At 40.0% G+C, this 17,496-nt stretch overlaps 1 protein-coding gene across 5 annotated transcripts in view; it reads right to left on the reverse strand.

Moving 5' to 3' along the window:
- Positions 1-2,176: 2,176 nt before the first annotated feature.
- The window catches only part of ITCH (itchy E3 ubiquitin protein ligase), a 59,773-nt gene continuing 44,453 nt past the window's right edge, over positions 2,177-17,496 (reverse strand). For 4 of the 5 annotated variants that reach the window (XM_039563352.1, XM_039563348.1, XM_039563349.1 and 1 more), the window contains 12 exons: positions 16,285-16,413; positions 15,569-15,641; positions 14,119-14,190; positions 13,350-13,438; positions 12,540-12,699; positions 12,122-12,255; positions 9,853-9,993; positions 8,033-8,153; positions 6,988-7,092; positions 6,663-6,759; positions 6,229-6,301; positions 2,177-5,567 (listed from right to left, as the gene is read on the reverse strand). In XM_039563352.1, the coding sequence (XP_039419286.1) occupies positions 5,468-5,567; positions 6,229-6,301; positions 6,663-6,759; positions 6,988-7,092; positions 8,033-8,153; positions 9,853-9,993; positions 12,122-12,255; positions 12,540-12,699; positions 13,350-13,438; positions 14,119-14,190; positions 15,569-15,641; positions 16,285-16,413 (1,294 nt within the window). In that variant the 3' untranslated portion in view covers positions 2,177-5,467. The remainder of the gene's footprint in view (positions 5,568-6,228; positions 6,302-6,662; positions 6,760-6,987; positions 7,093-8,032; positions 8,154-9,852; positions 9,994-12,121; positions 12,256-12,539; positions 12,700-13,349; positions 13,439-14,118; positions 14,191-15,568; positions 15,642-16,284; positions 16,414-17,496) is intronic. The other variant, XM_039563351.1, reaches the window with a different exon arrangement.

Consider the following 17,496-nt stretch of genomic DNA (forward strand, 5'->3'; position numbering starts at 1 on the left):
GACCCACAGTCTGATGGCGAAACAAAATAACGCATTGAAGAACTGCATCCCGCATAACCTCAGCTCTGTTCTACACACACAACAGCAGCATCTGGGACTTTCCCCATCCTCAGGCTCTGCTAGAAGTGAAACGAACGGTCCCAGAATGGTTTGGGTGGGAAGGGACCTTAAAGCTCATCTCATGCCACCCCCTGCCATGGGCAGGGACACTTTCCACTAGCCCAGGCTGCTCCAAGCCCCATCCAACCTGGCCTTGGGCACTGCCAGGGATCCAGGGGCAGCCACAGCTTCTCTGGGCACCCTGTGCCAGGGCCTCAGCACCCTCACAGGGGAGAATTTCTTCCCCATATCCAATCTAAACCTACTTCCTATCAGTTTGAATGCTCCATCTTTCAGGACCACAACTCCAGCATCAGCAAACAGACACTGGGCTCCCACTGAGCTCCCACAGCAGTCACAGTGAGGTGGTAGTTGGGTGAAATGTAAAACATGTCCTCACAATGTGTTTCTAGATTTTTTTCCCCCTCTGAAAGCCAGGATTTGACACAGCAGGTAAGCTCGCTGGCCCTTCCAATATGTCAGAGCCTACTTTCTCCTTAGAGAAAACAAGATTTCTGCAATGAGCCCTGTCATCTGTGCACTGCTTGGCTGACAGGCTGAGAATGAACATGGGAACAGGCATTGCCAGAGCTCAGGAAAAAATCCTTCTTTAGGATCCAAGAGATATGGCTATTTCCTCTTCTAGTGGCTATTTGCAACTCTGCAACCTAATTCAGTTGAATTCTAATCTCTCTTACCAGTCCAGCAGCAAGTTTCACAGCTTGGCTACAAGACCTCATTTTGCCATGGATTGATTTAACTTCCAGTCACAGCTGTGATGGTAAGATTTGGGCAATAGTAAAGCTGTGGTTGATAATTTGGGCAATAGTAAGCAGCGCACAGCTGCCATCAGACACCCAAACCAAACATGCGTTTGTTTAAACAACCATTCCCATTTTGCCATGAACAAAACCAACACCCCTGCCCAGGGCTGGTGCTGACATTAGCACCATCATCATCAAAGCAAACAGAAAAGAAAATGCTGCAACTGAGACGTACATTTATCATACATATTGTATTGTACCTATTGTGATTAATTTTTGCCTTTTTAAAATAAACTTCAGATGTATGTGAAATACCCCTGTAGCTGTACTCACATAAAGCTGCCCAAAGCAGTGTCAAATTCTGGGTTTACACAATTTATTAGGATGCTCTTAAGTGGTTCCATTCAAAGCTTGGAGGAAGCAACTCCACACCAAAAAGGCAGTCATTATTGCATGTATTTGCCTGGCACAGAAAATCATCCTTGGGATTTGCTGCCACTGATAAAACTGTGTTAACCGAGCCTGTGGGGAACACCTGGGAAAGTCAGCAGAGGGAGAACCCAGTGGGAAGGTCTGCAGCAGGGAATGTCACCCTCAGGGAAGGATGACCACTTTAGGGACCATTTGACCAAACTGGACATGACCATGGACATGACCAGGTCCCTGACACAGAATCACAAAATTAACAAGGTTGGAAAAGACCTTGAAGGTCATCAAGTCTGACCTAAGACCTGACGGGACATCCCGTGAGCACTGAGGGAGCTGGAATGTCACTGCAAAGCCCATCTCAATTATCTGGGAAAGCTTGTAGCCATCAGGAGAGGTTCTGATGACAGGAGGAATCTAAATGCCACCTCCCCCTTCAAGGAGGATCAGGGACACTACAAGGCTGGTTGGCCTCATTGGAGCTTTCCCCCCTCCTTGGTGGCATTCTGTCAATCCTACCCACTTGCAGTGTCATTCCGCATTGCAGATATCCCTACAGCAGTGCCACAATAAGGTGTTACAGCTGTGGCTCCTGCAGAACCTCCCTCCAGCCTGTCTCCCTTCGGCCTCAGCAGCCTCACAGCCCTCACTGGCTCCTCAGGGCACCATCCACAAGCACTAAAAATCCAGGAATTGTGTCCGAAATCTCCTGTTCAATATCCAATGCAATCAACAAGGGTGGATGAGGTCTTGGGAAAGAACTATTCCTGAAGGATCCTAGTGGAAGGACAAGTCCAGGCAGCCTGACCCTTGCCCCCAGGAGCACACAGACAATTCATTTCCACCTGGATATTCTGTCACACATAAGGAATAAGGACCAGACCACCAGCTCTTTAAGTAGTTTTATAAAAGTATTTGACTTACTGAGATACTGTTACAGTTACCTGAGTATTTGAAATTACAATGCAAGGAAATATCGACAATGAATTTCAGTACAGTATTTTACAATCCAGTGCTGCTGATCCCAGTTTCTACACGAGTTCACTAGAGCACATATACACAAACAGTGATTCTTGGAGAAAATTAAAAGACACCACAAAAAAGGGGGCTGGAGATACCAATATAACAAGAGTTGAGATTACAAATCCAGTGCAGCATGTAATAAAATTAAAACAACAACAAAAAACAAACAACAAAACACCCCCAAACATTTTTTTTACTGTTCTCAGAATAATAATAAAAAAAAAGGTTGTTTTTTTTTTAAACACAAGCAACTGGATTAAAAAAACCCCAAACTTCCATTCTAGATCAGATAAAGACATGATGTATTTACTGTGCATGTCATTAGTATATGAACAGTACCTGAGCTACTTGTAAAAATAAGGCTTTGTTAATTCTCAGCATTTAATTTTCTCACTTCATTCTCATGAGGGAAAATTCTAAATAAAATTTCTTTTAATACTTGGTAATTAGGATCAATTGACAGTTGCATATGAATGTACATTTGTGACATACTATGAATTTATGCAGCTCAGGTTGCTAAAACAGTTGAAGCAGTGGGAGACAAACTCATTAATCTCTGCTGAAAATCCAATCCACAAAAACCTGTTATCTGGGATAGCAGCTGCTCTGGGCTCATCCCTGTATTGCTTCACCAGATCCCCAGAAAGAACTGAAAAGTGCACCAGTGGCTTGTATGAATTCCTTTTAATTTCTACACAACATGCTGTAAAAATTTAACAGATTTGTTCGTATGCCAAATGCCTAAGGAATCTGAACCTGTGCCTTCAGAAATATTGTCAGTGTAACATGGTAAAGTTGCTTTAAACTTTTTATATTTGGCCAAATCCAATATGTCACTGATTATTTTTCCGTCTCAATGAGCTCTTTATTTGCAATATTTTTAAATCATATCTGGTGCTTGGGATATCCAGCCCCCTTTCTCCCATCCTGGTACAGCAGAAAAGACATATAAACATGCCATTTAAATTAAAGAAACAATGGAATAAGTGGAATCCTGGACATCAAAAATATATACAAGCAGGTATGTTTTTCCTGAACTAAACATTTCAACCATAAAAATATTCAACAGCCAAACCCTATAGAACTAGGGCTAAGGCTATTTCAATTATAACTATTCTTTATTTTAAAAATATAGGGCTGACAGCCTTTTGGGTGATATTTATACATGAACAACAGTTCTAGGTTCCCTACACGAATCGTAAAGCAATATGCAGAACATAGACTATTTTTCATAGCTTAATCTTGCATTATCTTGCTTAATTTAATCTCTCTTGTAAATATGTTAGATAACTACATTTCAATGTAAGAATTAATATAAACAGAAAATATATATAAGGCTTTTTTCTGTTTTCCTCATGAGCTGTATACTGTGATAGATCCAAATGTTGTGGAAGTTGGCAATTCTCCTCCCAGTCACACCTGAAGGTGAATTCTCACCATCAATGAAACTTTAAACAAGGGGCATTTCTGTATCATCAGCACCTCTCCCCGGGCCTTCCTTCGATTAAGCCTGACAAGTCCCACCCTCCTGCCTTCCCCAAAGCTTTTATCACTGAGACCTGACACACTTGTGAACTCAGTTAAAACCTGTAGTGTCTTGGTTCTTCTCAGGCCTCAATCAGATTTTCCCTCTTGTGGTTTAGATGGATGAGACAGCAGGAAAGAAATACTCTTTTCCAGACTGAACGTTCAGTTTTACACTTTCCCACTGTCCTGTTTCAGCTCTGTCATGTCAAAGAGTCTTAAATGCAGCTCCTGCCCCAGTGCTCTGAGCTGCAGGTTTGCTTTAATGTGTGCTACATGTTATTTCAAGTGTCACGTCTCTCACTGTAGCTACAGCTCATTTCACTGGTGTCTGCCTTCCTCCCTTCAGGGGAAGGGAAAGGGCTGACCAGACCCAAAAAGTGCATTCAGTCTAAAGGAGCAGTAAAATGCAAAATGTTCTTGTAAACCAGAAAAGAATTAACAGATTCTAAAAGGAAATAAAAGATGTTAATCCAACAGGAACTCGCTACAAAAGTTACAGGCTGTAAGTAGCTTAGGGTGAATTAGCTTAGAAACCTCCCCAAAACTTTAGTTTCAAACTTTATAGAACTCTTTACTGATGCTCCGGCTTTCCGAAAACCTGAAATCCATGTCTGAACTTTCTAATCCTCTTGGCCTCAGCCAGTCTCACACATCAGTTCAGCCGCAGAAATGATGAGCAGGATCATTTTCTGAATCCAGTTGTTTTGTGTCTCTTCCTGAGCCCAACGAACTCTTCGGAGCAGACTGACTGCAACATGTAGGAAAAACACTGAGGGTAATGTCCATTAATGCTGCTGACAAACATCAGCCTGCAAACAGGAACCTCAATGGAATCAGTGCAATCCCAGCTGGGCTTGTCTTTTGCAAAACAAGTGAAGTACCACAGTGTTAATATCGATTTCAAAGTTAAAATGTGTTACACAGCAAAAGCTCAGAATCCTTAAGAGGGCACAGAGCAGTGTTCCAACAACTTTGGGCAGGTGCCTGTTTTGCTGACAGGAGCAGGATTGGGATAAACCAAAGCGAAGCTATGCCCTGGATTTGTGCCACAGTTTGACATCCCCTTAACAGCAGCTTGAGTCCAGCTGGCACATGAGCAGACTCCAGGCAGGGAAAAACAGTCTGGCCACACTTGAGTTAGAAAAAGGAGCTTAAGGAATGGAGCTGCTCACGGCACAGAGGTGGATCCAAGCTGGCTCTGACACTGCTGTGAAGAGGCTCAGGATGCTGCTGCAGCATTGCAGCTACCAATGAACTTCCCAGTGCATCAGTAGCAAAAATGCTACTAAAAAGGAAAGACAAAACTATTGTTAAAAATCTGTCAGTCATTAAGGACACATTCTAATTAATGAATGGTAAAACAAAGCAGAGCCCAAAGCTGTATTAAACCTCTACTTCGGTCATTAGTCACTCGTAGCCGTATCTGATTCCGCATTTGATTTCTGAAAGTGCTCAGCAGAATTCCAGAGTTAATGTGGATAACCTCAGGATAACATCCATTTATTTACACATTAGTACTGTTAAATAAATCCAAGTCATTTCTACTTTACAATGAAGTGTGCAACAAGCAGAAGAAGTGAAGAACATACATCGTGTTGAGTTCACATTCTTCAAGGTGCAAATTTCAGCTACTCTTGCCCAAATCCTTCTGTTTCTTCAATTGCAAATAACAGCTTTTCCTTCAACTGCTCATAATTCTTATATGGTGGAAGGTCTAAGCGATTGAAACTGAAAAATAAAAAAAGTTAAGTACTGGTGAAGAATTCAAAAGTAACAAAAAATCCATTATGAATAGGGGTGATTGGAATTTTTGCTGTGGAGATGGATACAGGTATTTATACCCTGAGAAACGTTGACTACTGATATAAATGTATGTATTTCTGAGGGCAGAGGTTAGGATTCAAGTGCTCATACAATGATAGTTTTGGCTAACTTTTCCTTGGAGGAAAACCAACCTCTAGCTGGTTAATTAGAGTCATCACTCAGATTGGAAATTTTCAATTTGTGTGGTTTTACCTACCACTATCACCCGAAGAAATGAGTAAAGTGACCTTTTCTCTGGGAAGTGTGTGACTGTGGCTATTTCACTAAGGTGTGCAGTCGTAACAACGGATAGTCCCAACCTTGCTAGACAGTACTGTTAATTACTTTAATTGTTCTGTAACATAATACACAAATCCATGGAATGCACAATGAAACCTACTCCAAGCCACATGAGCTTTTCAGAAGTTCAGCTATTATTCAACGAAATAGTTCATTGGTGTAATTTGTGTTTGCTTTCACAGAGTCTCAACTATTTCAGCATATTACCCATTTACTAAAATGTCAAAGCAGACTGTGCTCAGCAAAACCAGAGCAATAGCAATATTCTGGTTTGTTATGTACTCACCAGGTATGACTTCTGGGTAACCAGTTTTCCTTTCCAACTTTTTCGATACAAAATTTTTGGGGTCCATTGCTCCCTGTAACAAATTCCAATAGACAAGGCATAGGTCCAGCTACCTTTGTATCACTATAGCACACACCTGAAGCATGCAAGGCTTAAAGAAAGCAGGATTACCATTATTTGCACAGAGAAGGGACATTTGTCTCACTGTACAGCTCTGCCTGGATCAAAGTACGCACGTGGAGAAATGCACCATGAAGCAATTTTAAAGCGCACTAAATAGGTGTAAACATTCCTTCCCTTTTTCCATCATAGCTCAAGTATATGCAGGGCTTACCAAACAGCATTCAGTGTAAGAGTCATTAAAAATGCCATAAATATATAATTTGGTTCTTTTAAAAAGTATCTCCTGCATTAGAAGGGTTATTAATACATACCCATGAGGTCAGCAAATCCTCCCACTGGCAATCTGCATGTTCCAGTCACAAACTGCAAGAGTCTCATTCTCTTCTCATTATCTATTTCTTTCACAAACTGAAAACAGTAATTGAAATAAACATTTAGGGATAGAGTCAATCTTCAGATTTTCACATGATCACCAACCACAGATGAACAGTAACGTGGCTGTTAGGAACATCTGGATTAGCAGTAACAGTTTCTATCTGCACTCTGCAGGTGTGCTCAGTGCTCTGACTACTGTTCACAGCTGTAGCTGTGCTCTGCAACTTCTGCTGGTCTGAGAATAAAGCAAAGTCTGCAAACCTGCCAGAACCACATGATCTGCCTGCTGGTCCTGGTGTAGTGCCTGTAGATGGTGTGTCTCTGCCAGTCATTCAGGTCAATTTCTTGCATTCCACAGAGAAGCACCTTTGGGGCAGAAAAAGGGAAATAAGCAGAGGAGTACAAATTTCCACTTTCCTTCTGTGACTTCCCACACAGCAAAAGAGAACAACTGGACCCTCACTTAGCAGCACCTGCAATAACTGTGCACTTGGTTTTAATTTTAAACTTCATCCAGAACTTCTATAAACAAAGACTGGTGATGGCTCATGAAGTGTATTTGGAGAGGCCACAAATTAGAGAGCATCTCTGTTGTGAAAAATGGAGTAATTGCTTGCAATTTTAGGAATAAATTCTTCCCTCTGAGGGTGGGGAAGCTTGAGTACAGGTTGCCTAGAGAAGCTGTGGCTGCCCCATGCCTGGAAGTGTCCAAGGCCAGCTTAAAGGGGGGTTGGAGCAACCTGGGATAGTGGAAGGTGTCCCTGCACATGGAAGGGGGCTGGAACAAGATTATTTAAGATCCCAACCCAAAGCATTCTGGGATTCTATGTAGACATTCGAACCAGAACAGTTTATCTTTGCCATACAATTCTTCACTAGGGATGGGATGTTTTGTTTTGATGGTTCTACTTTTCAAACCAAACAGATGCTTCAGAAGTTGTAATTTTGAGAGATCAAACTGAGAACTTGGCCCAATCTATATGCACCATCCACTGCGTATCTGGTTTTATCGCCCATTCTGTCAAGTTACTCATTCTTTGAACACAGGCGAATCAAAGAATCACAAAAACAAAGTAAGAAATTTCTCCTGACAGAATCTTGGCCTCTAAAAACATCTAAGTTGGCTGCAAAGAGGAAAGTTAAGGAAAACACATTAATCTAATACTATTCCATGAAGTTTCCCACATATTCCCTATAAAACAGAGTTGTCAGCCTAAGTGAGTTCTGCTCTTCAGATGTACTGACTGGAGTTTAAGTATTTTATGTGTAATGGCCTGGATCCAGCAACAGCCAAGCAATCCTTTACCTCCAGTTCCTTTGCATCAAAATACTGCAAATACTGTTGTGGCAGAATTTCATTGAAGCCTTCAAAGAAAGCCTGTGTCTGCTCCTCAACACCTCGGGACAGTCTCCATTCTGCTACTAGCCTGGAAAAGAAGACACACCAAGACATTTTAAAGGGCTTATGCTAACCCAAGTCCACATCTTTGCCTATTTTGAGATGAACTGTAAGCCAATTTAAAAAAACATGGAAAGTCTGGAAAGTTCTGGGGATAGAGCTCTATATAATTTTATCAGCAGCCTTTACTCTGTGCAAATGATTTCATTTTTTCTCTAAATTAAACCCTAAGTGTTCAACCATTCTGCTACAGAAGTGTTTTGGACTCAAAGAGGAGGCAGCATCTCTTCACTGATTACATTAATGAGAGCACAGCAGTCCCAAGGTATTTGAAGATTTTGTCTGATATTCTCCCCAGAAATCTCAGTTGTTATCCATGACAAGGTAAAAAACAAGTCAAGCTGTACTGGTGAAGAGCAGCAGGACTGCCAGCTTACCAAGCAGTGACTATGTCCATTTGGAAAGTTCCATATTTGTTTCTGTTAATCATGAAACTTTGCTCTGTGGCAGAAACTCCACTCTCCATTAATAAAAGGGTGAAAAGCAGGCAGGAGACCCGGAGAACCTGAACCCAGGGAGAAGCAGATATTATGCTGAATTCAAGCCTAACCTGTCAGGAGCACTGGAGTCTAAAGGAGAGGTGGCTATTTCTCATTTCAGTCCTAGAAACTTTGGGGACTTAAAGCAGGACTTGGAGTAAGACAAAAGAATCTGAATGAAACTGGAATCCGAGCTCTCCCTGGGTTCCTAGGAACTAAAGAAGAATGATTTCCTGCAGATCCTCCCTCCTGCCAAATGCCAGTATGTTTCTTGTGCAAACACCACCTTTTTTGTGAATTGCTGAAACGTCTGCAGATTTCTCATGCGATGAAAATAGAGCCCACTCCCGACTCCCTCCCCCTGCCCACGGAAAAAACCTTCACAGAACACATCCTAACAAAGAGGAAAATGATTCAGTTTAGTTTGTGCCTGCAATGTGTGATGACATTTTTTTGTTTTTGCAAGCACATCCTCCAAGCTTTTATGTTGACATTCACACCTTAAATCAGAGCTGCTGTACTGCTGTACACTGAGGAAGGAGGGGCTATTTCAGGACAAAGCAGGTCACTGTTCATATTTTTATTCCTTAATCGCTCTTAGGCTCCTTCACTCTTAATCTACTGCTTTAAAACATTTTGGTGCTGCAAATATGGTCCTTACTTTATGACAATACAACGTATGACATCATTCATACCACTGTTACAACTACAAGACCAGTTCAGATAAAACTAATAGCAATTCTAAGTATCTTTGAAAAATAAGAATCTTCACAAAAGCATCCAAAAATGTTCTCCAAAAAAATCCAACAAAAACCAACCCCTCAAAACTCCAAATGAACCAGAAATGGCTGGCTAGAACATCAGCAGGCTATGAAACAATATAATAATAAACACATGTAACATTTCATGAAATACCTGACATTCACAATTCTTGTCATGGTGTTCTGCTAAACTGAGATAACATTAGAAAAAAGTGGACTTTCTTCTAACCATGATCTTTAGGAAAAGTGCATTTTAGAAACTTATTTCTATCAATATTCCTCTTTCAAATATGAGATCCAAACACTTGCCACTTGTTGCCAGCATCAGCAATTATTCAGCAATGCTTTAGATGACACAGTCTTTTGTTGCTAGAACTCAAGAAAGAAAATGACCAAGTATTTTAAGGTCTTCACTTATTCTTCTCACCTGATGTAGTCTTCTTTATTTTCTTCTGTGACCAGAATGTTGCTACCATTTGGCTTCAAATCATGGCTTTTGATTTCACCTAGTATTTCTTTATCAACAGAAAAAAACATTTCCAAGCCACATTCTTCAATATCATTCTCTCTGGAAGGAAAAAATACTTTTAAATAACTGTGTTGAGAACTTGCACACAGTAGAGGACATGAATATAAAGAACCTTAAGGCAGAAGGTTTGGAGCTAAATGGTCAAGATAAGGAAATGCTCCTTACACAATTATTACAGCCTTGCAAGAAGTCCTGGAGTTTATATGTTGATTTATGCTTTTGCAAAGTGAAGAACTGCCTGAATATACAGAGGTTTTCATGACCATTTTCCTCCACAATAAAGTGCAAAATCAAGGCATTTATCCTGGCCCAGAACACAGAAATGCCACTCTTGGAAACATGGCTGTGGTTTATCAAGCCCCATGATGCAACTGCACTTCTGAACTTCATCTTTCTGAAATACATGGTATTGCATGAAACCTTGGGTGAGGAGGGAAGGCTTCAGATGAAGGGCTGATTTTATTTCATCATCCACCCCTTTTAAAAAGAAAGCTACATGCTCCAGCTCAGTTTGAGCACAGAGGTTTGGCAGATGACCTCTAGAAGTCCCCTTCCAAGCTCAGCCAACCTGTGACATCTTCAAAATTGTGGGAATGAGACGAAGAGCTCCCTGATACAAGTGCCAAGGAATGCTTCCTGCAAAGTTGTAAGATTTGGTATTTCTGCAAGGAACAAATTTATGTCTGTCCTGACAGACATGGCTCTTCTCCCCTGGAAATGTGCAGTCCTTTCCTCAGGGGTACCTCCAGCAGCACTACAGACAAGCAGGCTCAGCTACCCTGAAGTTTGGGTCTGGACTGGGAGGACTCTGCAGCCCTTGGAGGTCCAAAGGCTTTTGTCCAATTCTCACATCCTTAAGTATTTTTTCAAAGGGGCAAAGCCTTTCCTGGACTACAGCCTAGAAGATTTCTATCACTGCAGAAATTGCTTTGAATTAAAATGAAGGCACATTAGCAGCACATCCATGGGGTGCAGAACATTCTACTCTGAAAACCAAATAAAATTCCTATCTCAATTCTTAAGCATCTCATATGCTGCTTTCTCTGCTCCTCATATTTATAAATATTTAGCAATATTTAAGATAAACCTTCCAAGAATCACCACTACAGGAGATGAAAATCCTGGCTTTTATATTTAGTTTTGCATTTCAAAAACCAATCTATTCTTACACCTTCTATGGAGCTTTCAAAACACGTTTAAAACTAGTCTGTCTTAGTGTGATTCTTAAGTAAAATGTTTTGTCTCTAGTCACAAGAAAGACTAATTTTTCTGTGAAATTGTTTTTACTATAACTGAAGAAAAAAAATTTACTCAATTTGTCTTTCTTTCTTTTTCTTCTAATGTATTTCTTACCTCCTGGCATCCTCCTATGGCAAAATCAGTATAGAATTACAATCAAAGGGGTTTTAAAGATGACTTCTTAAAATATCTGTAATACATAATTCCAAAATAACTGTGGTTTAGAAATTCCACATCCTTTTTACTTGCTCATGTCTGGTGGGGAATTTGCAAAGGAGTGGAAGAGGAGGACTCCACAAGAGCATGGACACAGAGGTGCCCGACCACGGAGATGTGGAAGGCTGCAGGTAGGAATGATCTGGAATCATTAAGCTTGGAGCAAAAATACCAGGACAGCTAGAATTTCTTTAAAGCATTAAATCTTCAATACTAACCTTGAAGTCAAATTGCAAGTGTGACTAACAGAAGAATTATGTGGTAGTAAATAATAAACTACATTTGTTAACTTTGTGTTATTGTAGCACTACACATTTTGTTTTCTAACTAAACCAGGTACTAGAGAAACATTAAATGGATTTTTGCTGATTTCTTTTAATCAGTTATCTGAGAAGTCTCAGTCAAATTTACTCAAGCCATTTTATTTGTAACCATGTTCAAGACAGCCACGTCTGTATGTCTAACTAGAATTAATAAAGCCAACAAAAACATGAACACAAGATACTGCATGAAATATTCAGTGAACTAGAAAAGCTCTGCATTAACAAATCATTCTTTGTGTATCTTAAGTCACAGTAAAAATTCCATACTGCTCTGCAATGTTAGATTATACTTTTCAGTGGGGTTGTTAGATTTACACCTACTTCCTGGCAGAAGTGGAAACCAAAACCATTGTATTGCTATTTCAAGAACAAAATGAAGTCAAACTCACTTTACCCAGATGAGAGAGTTGTAAAACTCTGGGTCAACAGATTCTAAATCCTTGAGTCCTACTGCCTTGTTTAGGATACGTTTATAGAATGGCAGAGAGAAACCAGTGTCAATGAACTTCCCATGGAACAAAGCCTGAGGAGCACAAAAACAGAGAAAATAATGCAGATGATGATTCAGGACTTAAGATGACAATATTCTGTTCTCTGTGCCCATGAAATCTGACAGCCAAAGAATTCAACCAACCTGAATATCATGACTACCAATATGCTGAATTAGTTAATTCCAACAGGAGTTACAGCCAAACACCTGATAGTTTCAACTCAAAAGTGGATTTTTAATTATCCATCTGATGGCACAATATTTATTTATTTATAGGAAAATTACAGGGCAGGCCCTCTTCCTGCTTTAGGACTTACCATGGCAATGAACCTCCCGATGAATCTGAAGTATTTCAGGTGGTCGGGGTTGATGTAAGAGGCTGGGTTTATCTGTAAGCAGTAGTTATCTTTCCCTGCATATTCAAACAGGCAATACATGGGGTTCAAGACTTCGTGTGACAATAGAAAGAACCACTCCCTGAAATCACACAAACAATAAAAACACATTTCAAAATAAATCACAGCAGAAATGACTGCAGCTAACTCATGTTGACTCAGGCCCTTGTTGGCACAGTCTGCCTCCTTCCCCAGAGAGCAGCTGGCCCACACTGACACCAGAGGGAAACTAGAGCAAATTACAAATTAAAATGCAAAGCTGCAATGATACACAACTGTCAGTGGTTTGGATAAAACCCACTCTTATCTAAATGAGCACATTACAAGTCTACCACTGATCTAAACATCCGGGGTTGGGGAATGCCAATTAACATATGCACTTCTCAGTTACATTCCAGTAAAGATTTTGGATTTAAATGTAGATTTCTGTTCATTTTTTCAATAAACTCTACTTTGAGATTAACGGTTGGGTCAAAAGCTCACTTTAGATGAGTAAACTGCATCTCTTTAATCGTGGAGATGATTAAAGTCATTTCTAATACAAACTGAAAATCACTTTATACAGTTTTAAGAGAAGCAAACATCTCGCAGAACTGCCTTCCTCAGATGTTCCAAGATAAGGAATAAACTTCACTCCTATTGTGAAAGCACTGCAGTTTAAGTATCTGCTTTGGGGAAGCCTTCACATCACTTACAGAACAAGTTATTATCTGCCATTTCAATGTAGTTTACCTTGCCACACCTCCATAATCTAAACCTTCTTCACCAGGGAAAATAACCCATAAACGTCTCCGGAGATCCTGAGGGCTGAAGCTCATTATCTTAGTGAAAGAAAAACAATCAATTCTTTTTAAGAAAACAGCTATAAGCACTGGCTAGAATTATTACTATTTTCTAACAAGAACTAGAGCTTTTAATAATTTGGAAAAATTTTAACCAGGGTCTACAGAGCTTAACATTTTAACCTTAGGTCTACAGAGATTAACAAGAATTTCACTACTAATAATGCAAATAGAATTAATAATTTTTGTTTTTAAAAAAATTAATTACTCATTTCAAGACAGCCAGACTAAGATCAACTTAATATATTTTCGTACATAGCCCACACTAGAGTACAACACACTGTGAGGAAAAATGCACTAACAAACATCAGCACAACTTGAAAACATCCTGAGAATGGGGTGCTGCTCTGCCCCGGCACGCTCCTCAAAATTAACTCACATTTTAAATCACCCTGAGGAAAAACTTAAAAAAAACTAACTTTAAAAAAAAAAAAAAAAAAAAAAAAAAAAATCACCTTTGCCAGATAAATCCGTGCCAGAACTTCATATTTTAACATGATCTTCTAAGTGTGAACGCAGCCTGACTATTAAACTAGTATTTTTGTTAGCCTGACTTAAAGTAACATTAGCAAGCTATCAAAGGCTCAAAAATGACATGTGAAAAGAAATTTAATAACTCCAATTTTCATGCCCATTACTCTCATGTTTTAATACAATACCTGCTGAAACGAGTCCTCAAATAATGTTTTCCTGCTCACTGTGATCTTTATGTGCTGTGGCATTGCCAGTTGCTGAAAGGAAATTTTTTAGAGGTGAAGGGTACAATCACTTAAAGTTTCCACTACTGAGTTTGGACCGGTATTTGTTGTATATATTATAAGGTACAGTTGAATTTCGTTAATTTATATAAAACAAACCCAGTAATCAAGGTATCTGAATTGGAATTTAATCCAAGAACAGATTGCTTCCAACATTACTATCTACAGTGGCATGCACACATCTCCAGATGCTGCTCAGAACAGGTTAAATATTGCACTCCTACAAGATACTGGAAAACATGAAGATCAGTAACATATTCTACCTGAGAAAGGGTTTATACCCCAGAATTTATGAGACACATGAAGTATGTCTCCTATGAAAAAAGGCTGAAAGAACTGGGATTGTTCAGTCTGGAGAAGCTTCAGGGTGACATAATTATGGCTGGAAGGGACCAACAAGAAAGGTGAAGAGAGGCTACTGAGAAGGGCCTGGAGCAACAGGACAAAGGGAAGGGCTTCCCACTGCCAGAACGCAGGGGTAGATGGGATATTGGGAAGAAATTGTTCCCTGTGAGGGTGGGGAGGCCCTGGCACAGGGTGCCCAGAGAAGCTGTGGCTGCCCCTGGATCCCTGGAAGTGTCCAAGGATTTGGGCTTGGAGCAGCCTGGGACAGTGGAAGGTGTCCCTGGCCATGGCAGGGGGTTGGAATGAGATGATCTTTAAGGTCCCTTCCAACTCAAACCATTCTGTGTTTCTATTAATTTAATAAAAAATTAAAACATTCAGGCTATACTGCACAAAATTCCAAGTGAAAAATGAGGCTCTCCACTATTTTCAAAGGATAATTCAGTGACTCTTGAAAACTGGAACATTTAAACCTAAGACTTTTTCCTAAACACGAATTTACTTCATCTCTTGATATAAAGAGCTTAGAGGACCAAGACTGACACACTGGAATTTGGTATTATGTTAGAGCACCCTAACATGCACCACAGTATATCCTTCAGTGCTTAGACATGTCTGTTGTGTGGCAAATGCCCTGCATTTTCTGCCAGAAGTGGGTATTTATACAGAAAGTAGATCGTGTATTAGCTCTAAAAATACTGCCTCCATATATTCCTGTATGAACAGCAGCAAGAAAATGCTATTCAGAAACCCACCACTTCAAGAAAAGTAGGTAAATCGATGTCTTCCTTTATTCTAAAACATTTTAAAGCTATAAGTTACGTTGCTTTAAAGCTTACCTGAGATGATACAATTCAATACAATACAATGTATTTCCTCCTTCCTAATTTACCTCACCTTTAACCTTAGTTTGATTCCCTTTATTGGAAGGCACTGAAGAAGGCATTGAAACCATCTAAGCAAAACCAAAAATGCAAGCAAATATTGCCAAGAAATGAATCCGTACCTGACACCAGAATCTGAAATAATGGACCTTGGCCTTGAAATCACGCACATAAGCTATCTGGGGTCCATTGTCTCTGCAACCAAAACGAGGAAAAGAATGAATTTCCAAGTGTTTTTGTAACTGAAGTAAAAGTCTGCGAATGTTTTAGTTATACAGGTGTATGGTTTAGCTGGCTATCTAGTCACATTTTTTGATTTTGGAGTGTAATTTCTTGTTTTTAAACTAAAAGAAAAAAATCTTCCTTTGTAAACTGTGGAATGCTTATCAGTACATTTAAAACACTACCTGATCATTAACTGTAAAAAAAGATTCTAACAATAAGGATGTGATGACATTCAGTTAACTTGGGAGGTAAATTCTGGTTTTGACTTCATTCTGGTTCCTAAGAAAATCAAAAAAAGAAAGGGTTGGGTCTCTTTAAAAAAGAGAGACTAGTAACTCTCAGGAAGGGATTTGGTCATCAACAGGACAGATGCAGCTTCTCCATTACTCTCAAATATCATTCACTATGTGGCAAGAAGGATTCTGCAGTGTTCGGAACTCTGCCTTCTTCAGGGACTTAGCAGTGAATGAAAAATCCCAGGTAATTAAGCAGCGTTGCTCTATGTAAAACTTTCTGCCTAATAACGTAGTAAGAGGAAAAAAAAAAAGGTTTCGAAAATGATGTGTGCTAAACTTGACTTTTGAAAACTTAGTAAAATGTTAAGAACACTTACAGAGCTGACTTGCCCGTGCGGGGATCTATGTATGTAGTGGTTCTTCTATTGTGATCCACAAAGTAGGGAATTCCATCCACAGTAAATCGCATTTCCCAGCCCTCTGGCAAGGGCTTCTCATTTAACTGACTATGGATACAATAAAATACATGGTAACTGATCAACTTAATCTATTAAGTCAATCGAGTAATACCTGAGACATTAAGCATTTTGGAACATCTAGAAAATCTACGGATTGAGAAAGTTTCCATTTGGATTTATTTTGGCTTTTCCCCTGCTCCTAAATTTGCAGTCAGCTCTCCATTAGACCAAAATGACTGGTTAAGTAAACATTAGCTCATTTGCTTGCACTACCTTAAATAAAAGAAAAAAAAAAAAAAAAACCTTCAGGGAAAAATGTAAGCAAGGTTTATTGTTTCCTTCACAAACAATAGAATTTTATCTTCTAACTACAAAGCTTTTACTCATAAACTGACATAATTTTAACAGGTAGCTTTTGGTACCTCATGTATAATCACAGCAGCCAAAAACATTTCAGAATGACAAAAATAAAAGAAAATGCAAATACTGATCATGTATAATTTTTTGACAACTCCAAACTCAGTTTTGCTATACACAAAAGTAGATCTCAGTATATTTGGAAGACCTGAGCAGTATCACTGTGACGTGCTCCCCAGTGACTTCCCTCCATAAACACCCTGTCCTGACTGTGCAGCCCAAACATGCTGTTGTTGGGCTGCTCCAAGAGTAACTGTTCTGCACAGCTGGCTGCTGCAGAGGTGAGTGGCTACAGCTGTTAGCCCTCTCACACAGCCTTGGCTGTCCCCCTTCCCCTCCTTCTCCACGGAGGACAGGTGAAGCTGCTTCACCAAACAGAGATTTTCAGCTCAAACAGCAGCTGGGACTGAACACCCTTCACCCTCAACTTCCTGCCTCCATTCCTTACCTCAAAGACTCACAGTGACACAGAACTCCAGTGTTTCTAGTAGTGCCTCAAGCTCTCTGTCTCCTTTGTTCCTCCTTTTTTTAAAAGGTGTGAGGAAAAGATGCTGCAGTTTTTTGGGTCTGTCTTCTTTCTGTCTCCTGCCTATCCCTGGAACTGTCCCCAAGGCCAGGTTGGATGGGGCTTGGAGCAATCAGGCATAGTGGAAGGTGTCCCTGCCCATGGCAGGAGGGTGGAATGAGATGGGCTTTAAGGTCCCTTCCAACCCA

This window comes from Corvus cornix, chromosome 20 (assembly GCF_000738735.6).
Source record: "Corvus cornix cornix isolate S_Up_H32 chromosome 20, ASM73873v5, whole genome shotgun sequence".
Lineage (NCBI taxonomy): Eukaryota > Metazoa > Chordata > Aves > Passeriformes > Corvidae > Corvus > Corvus cornix.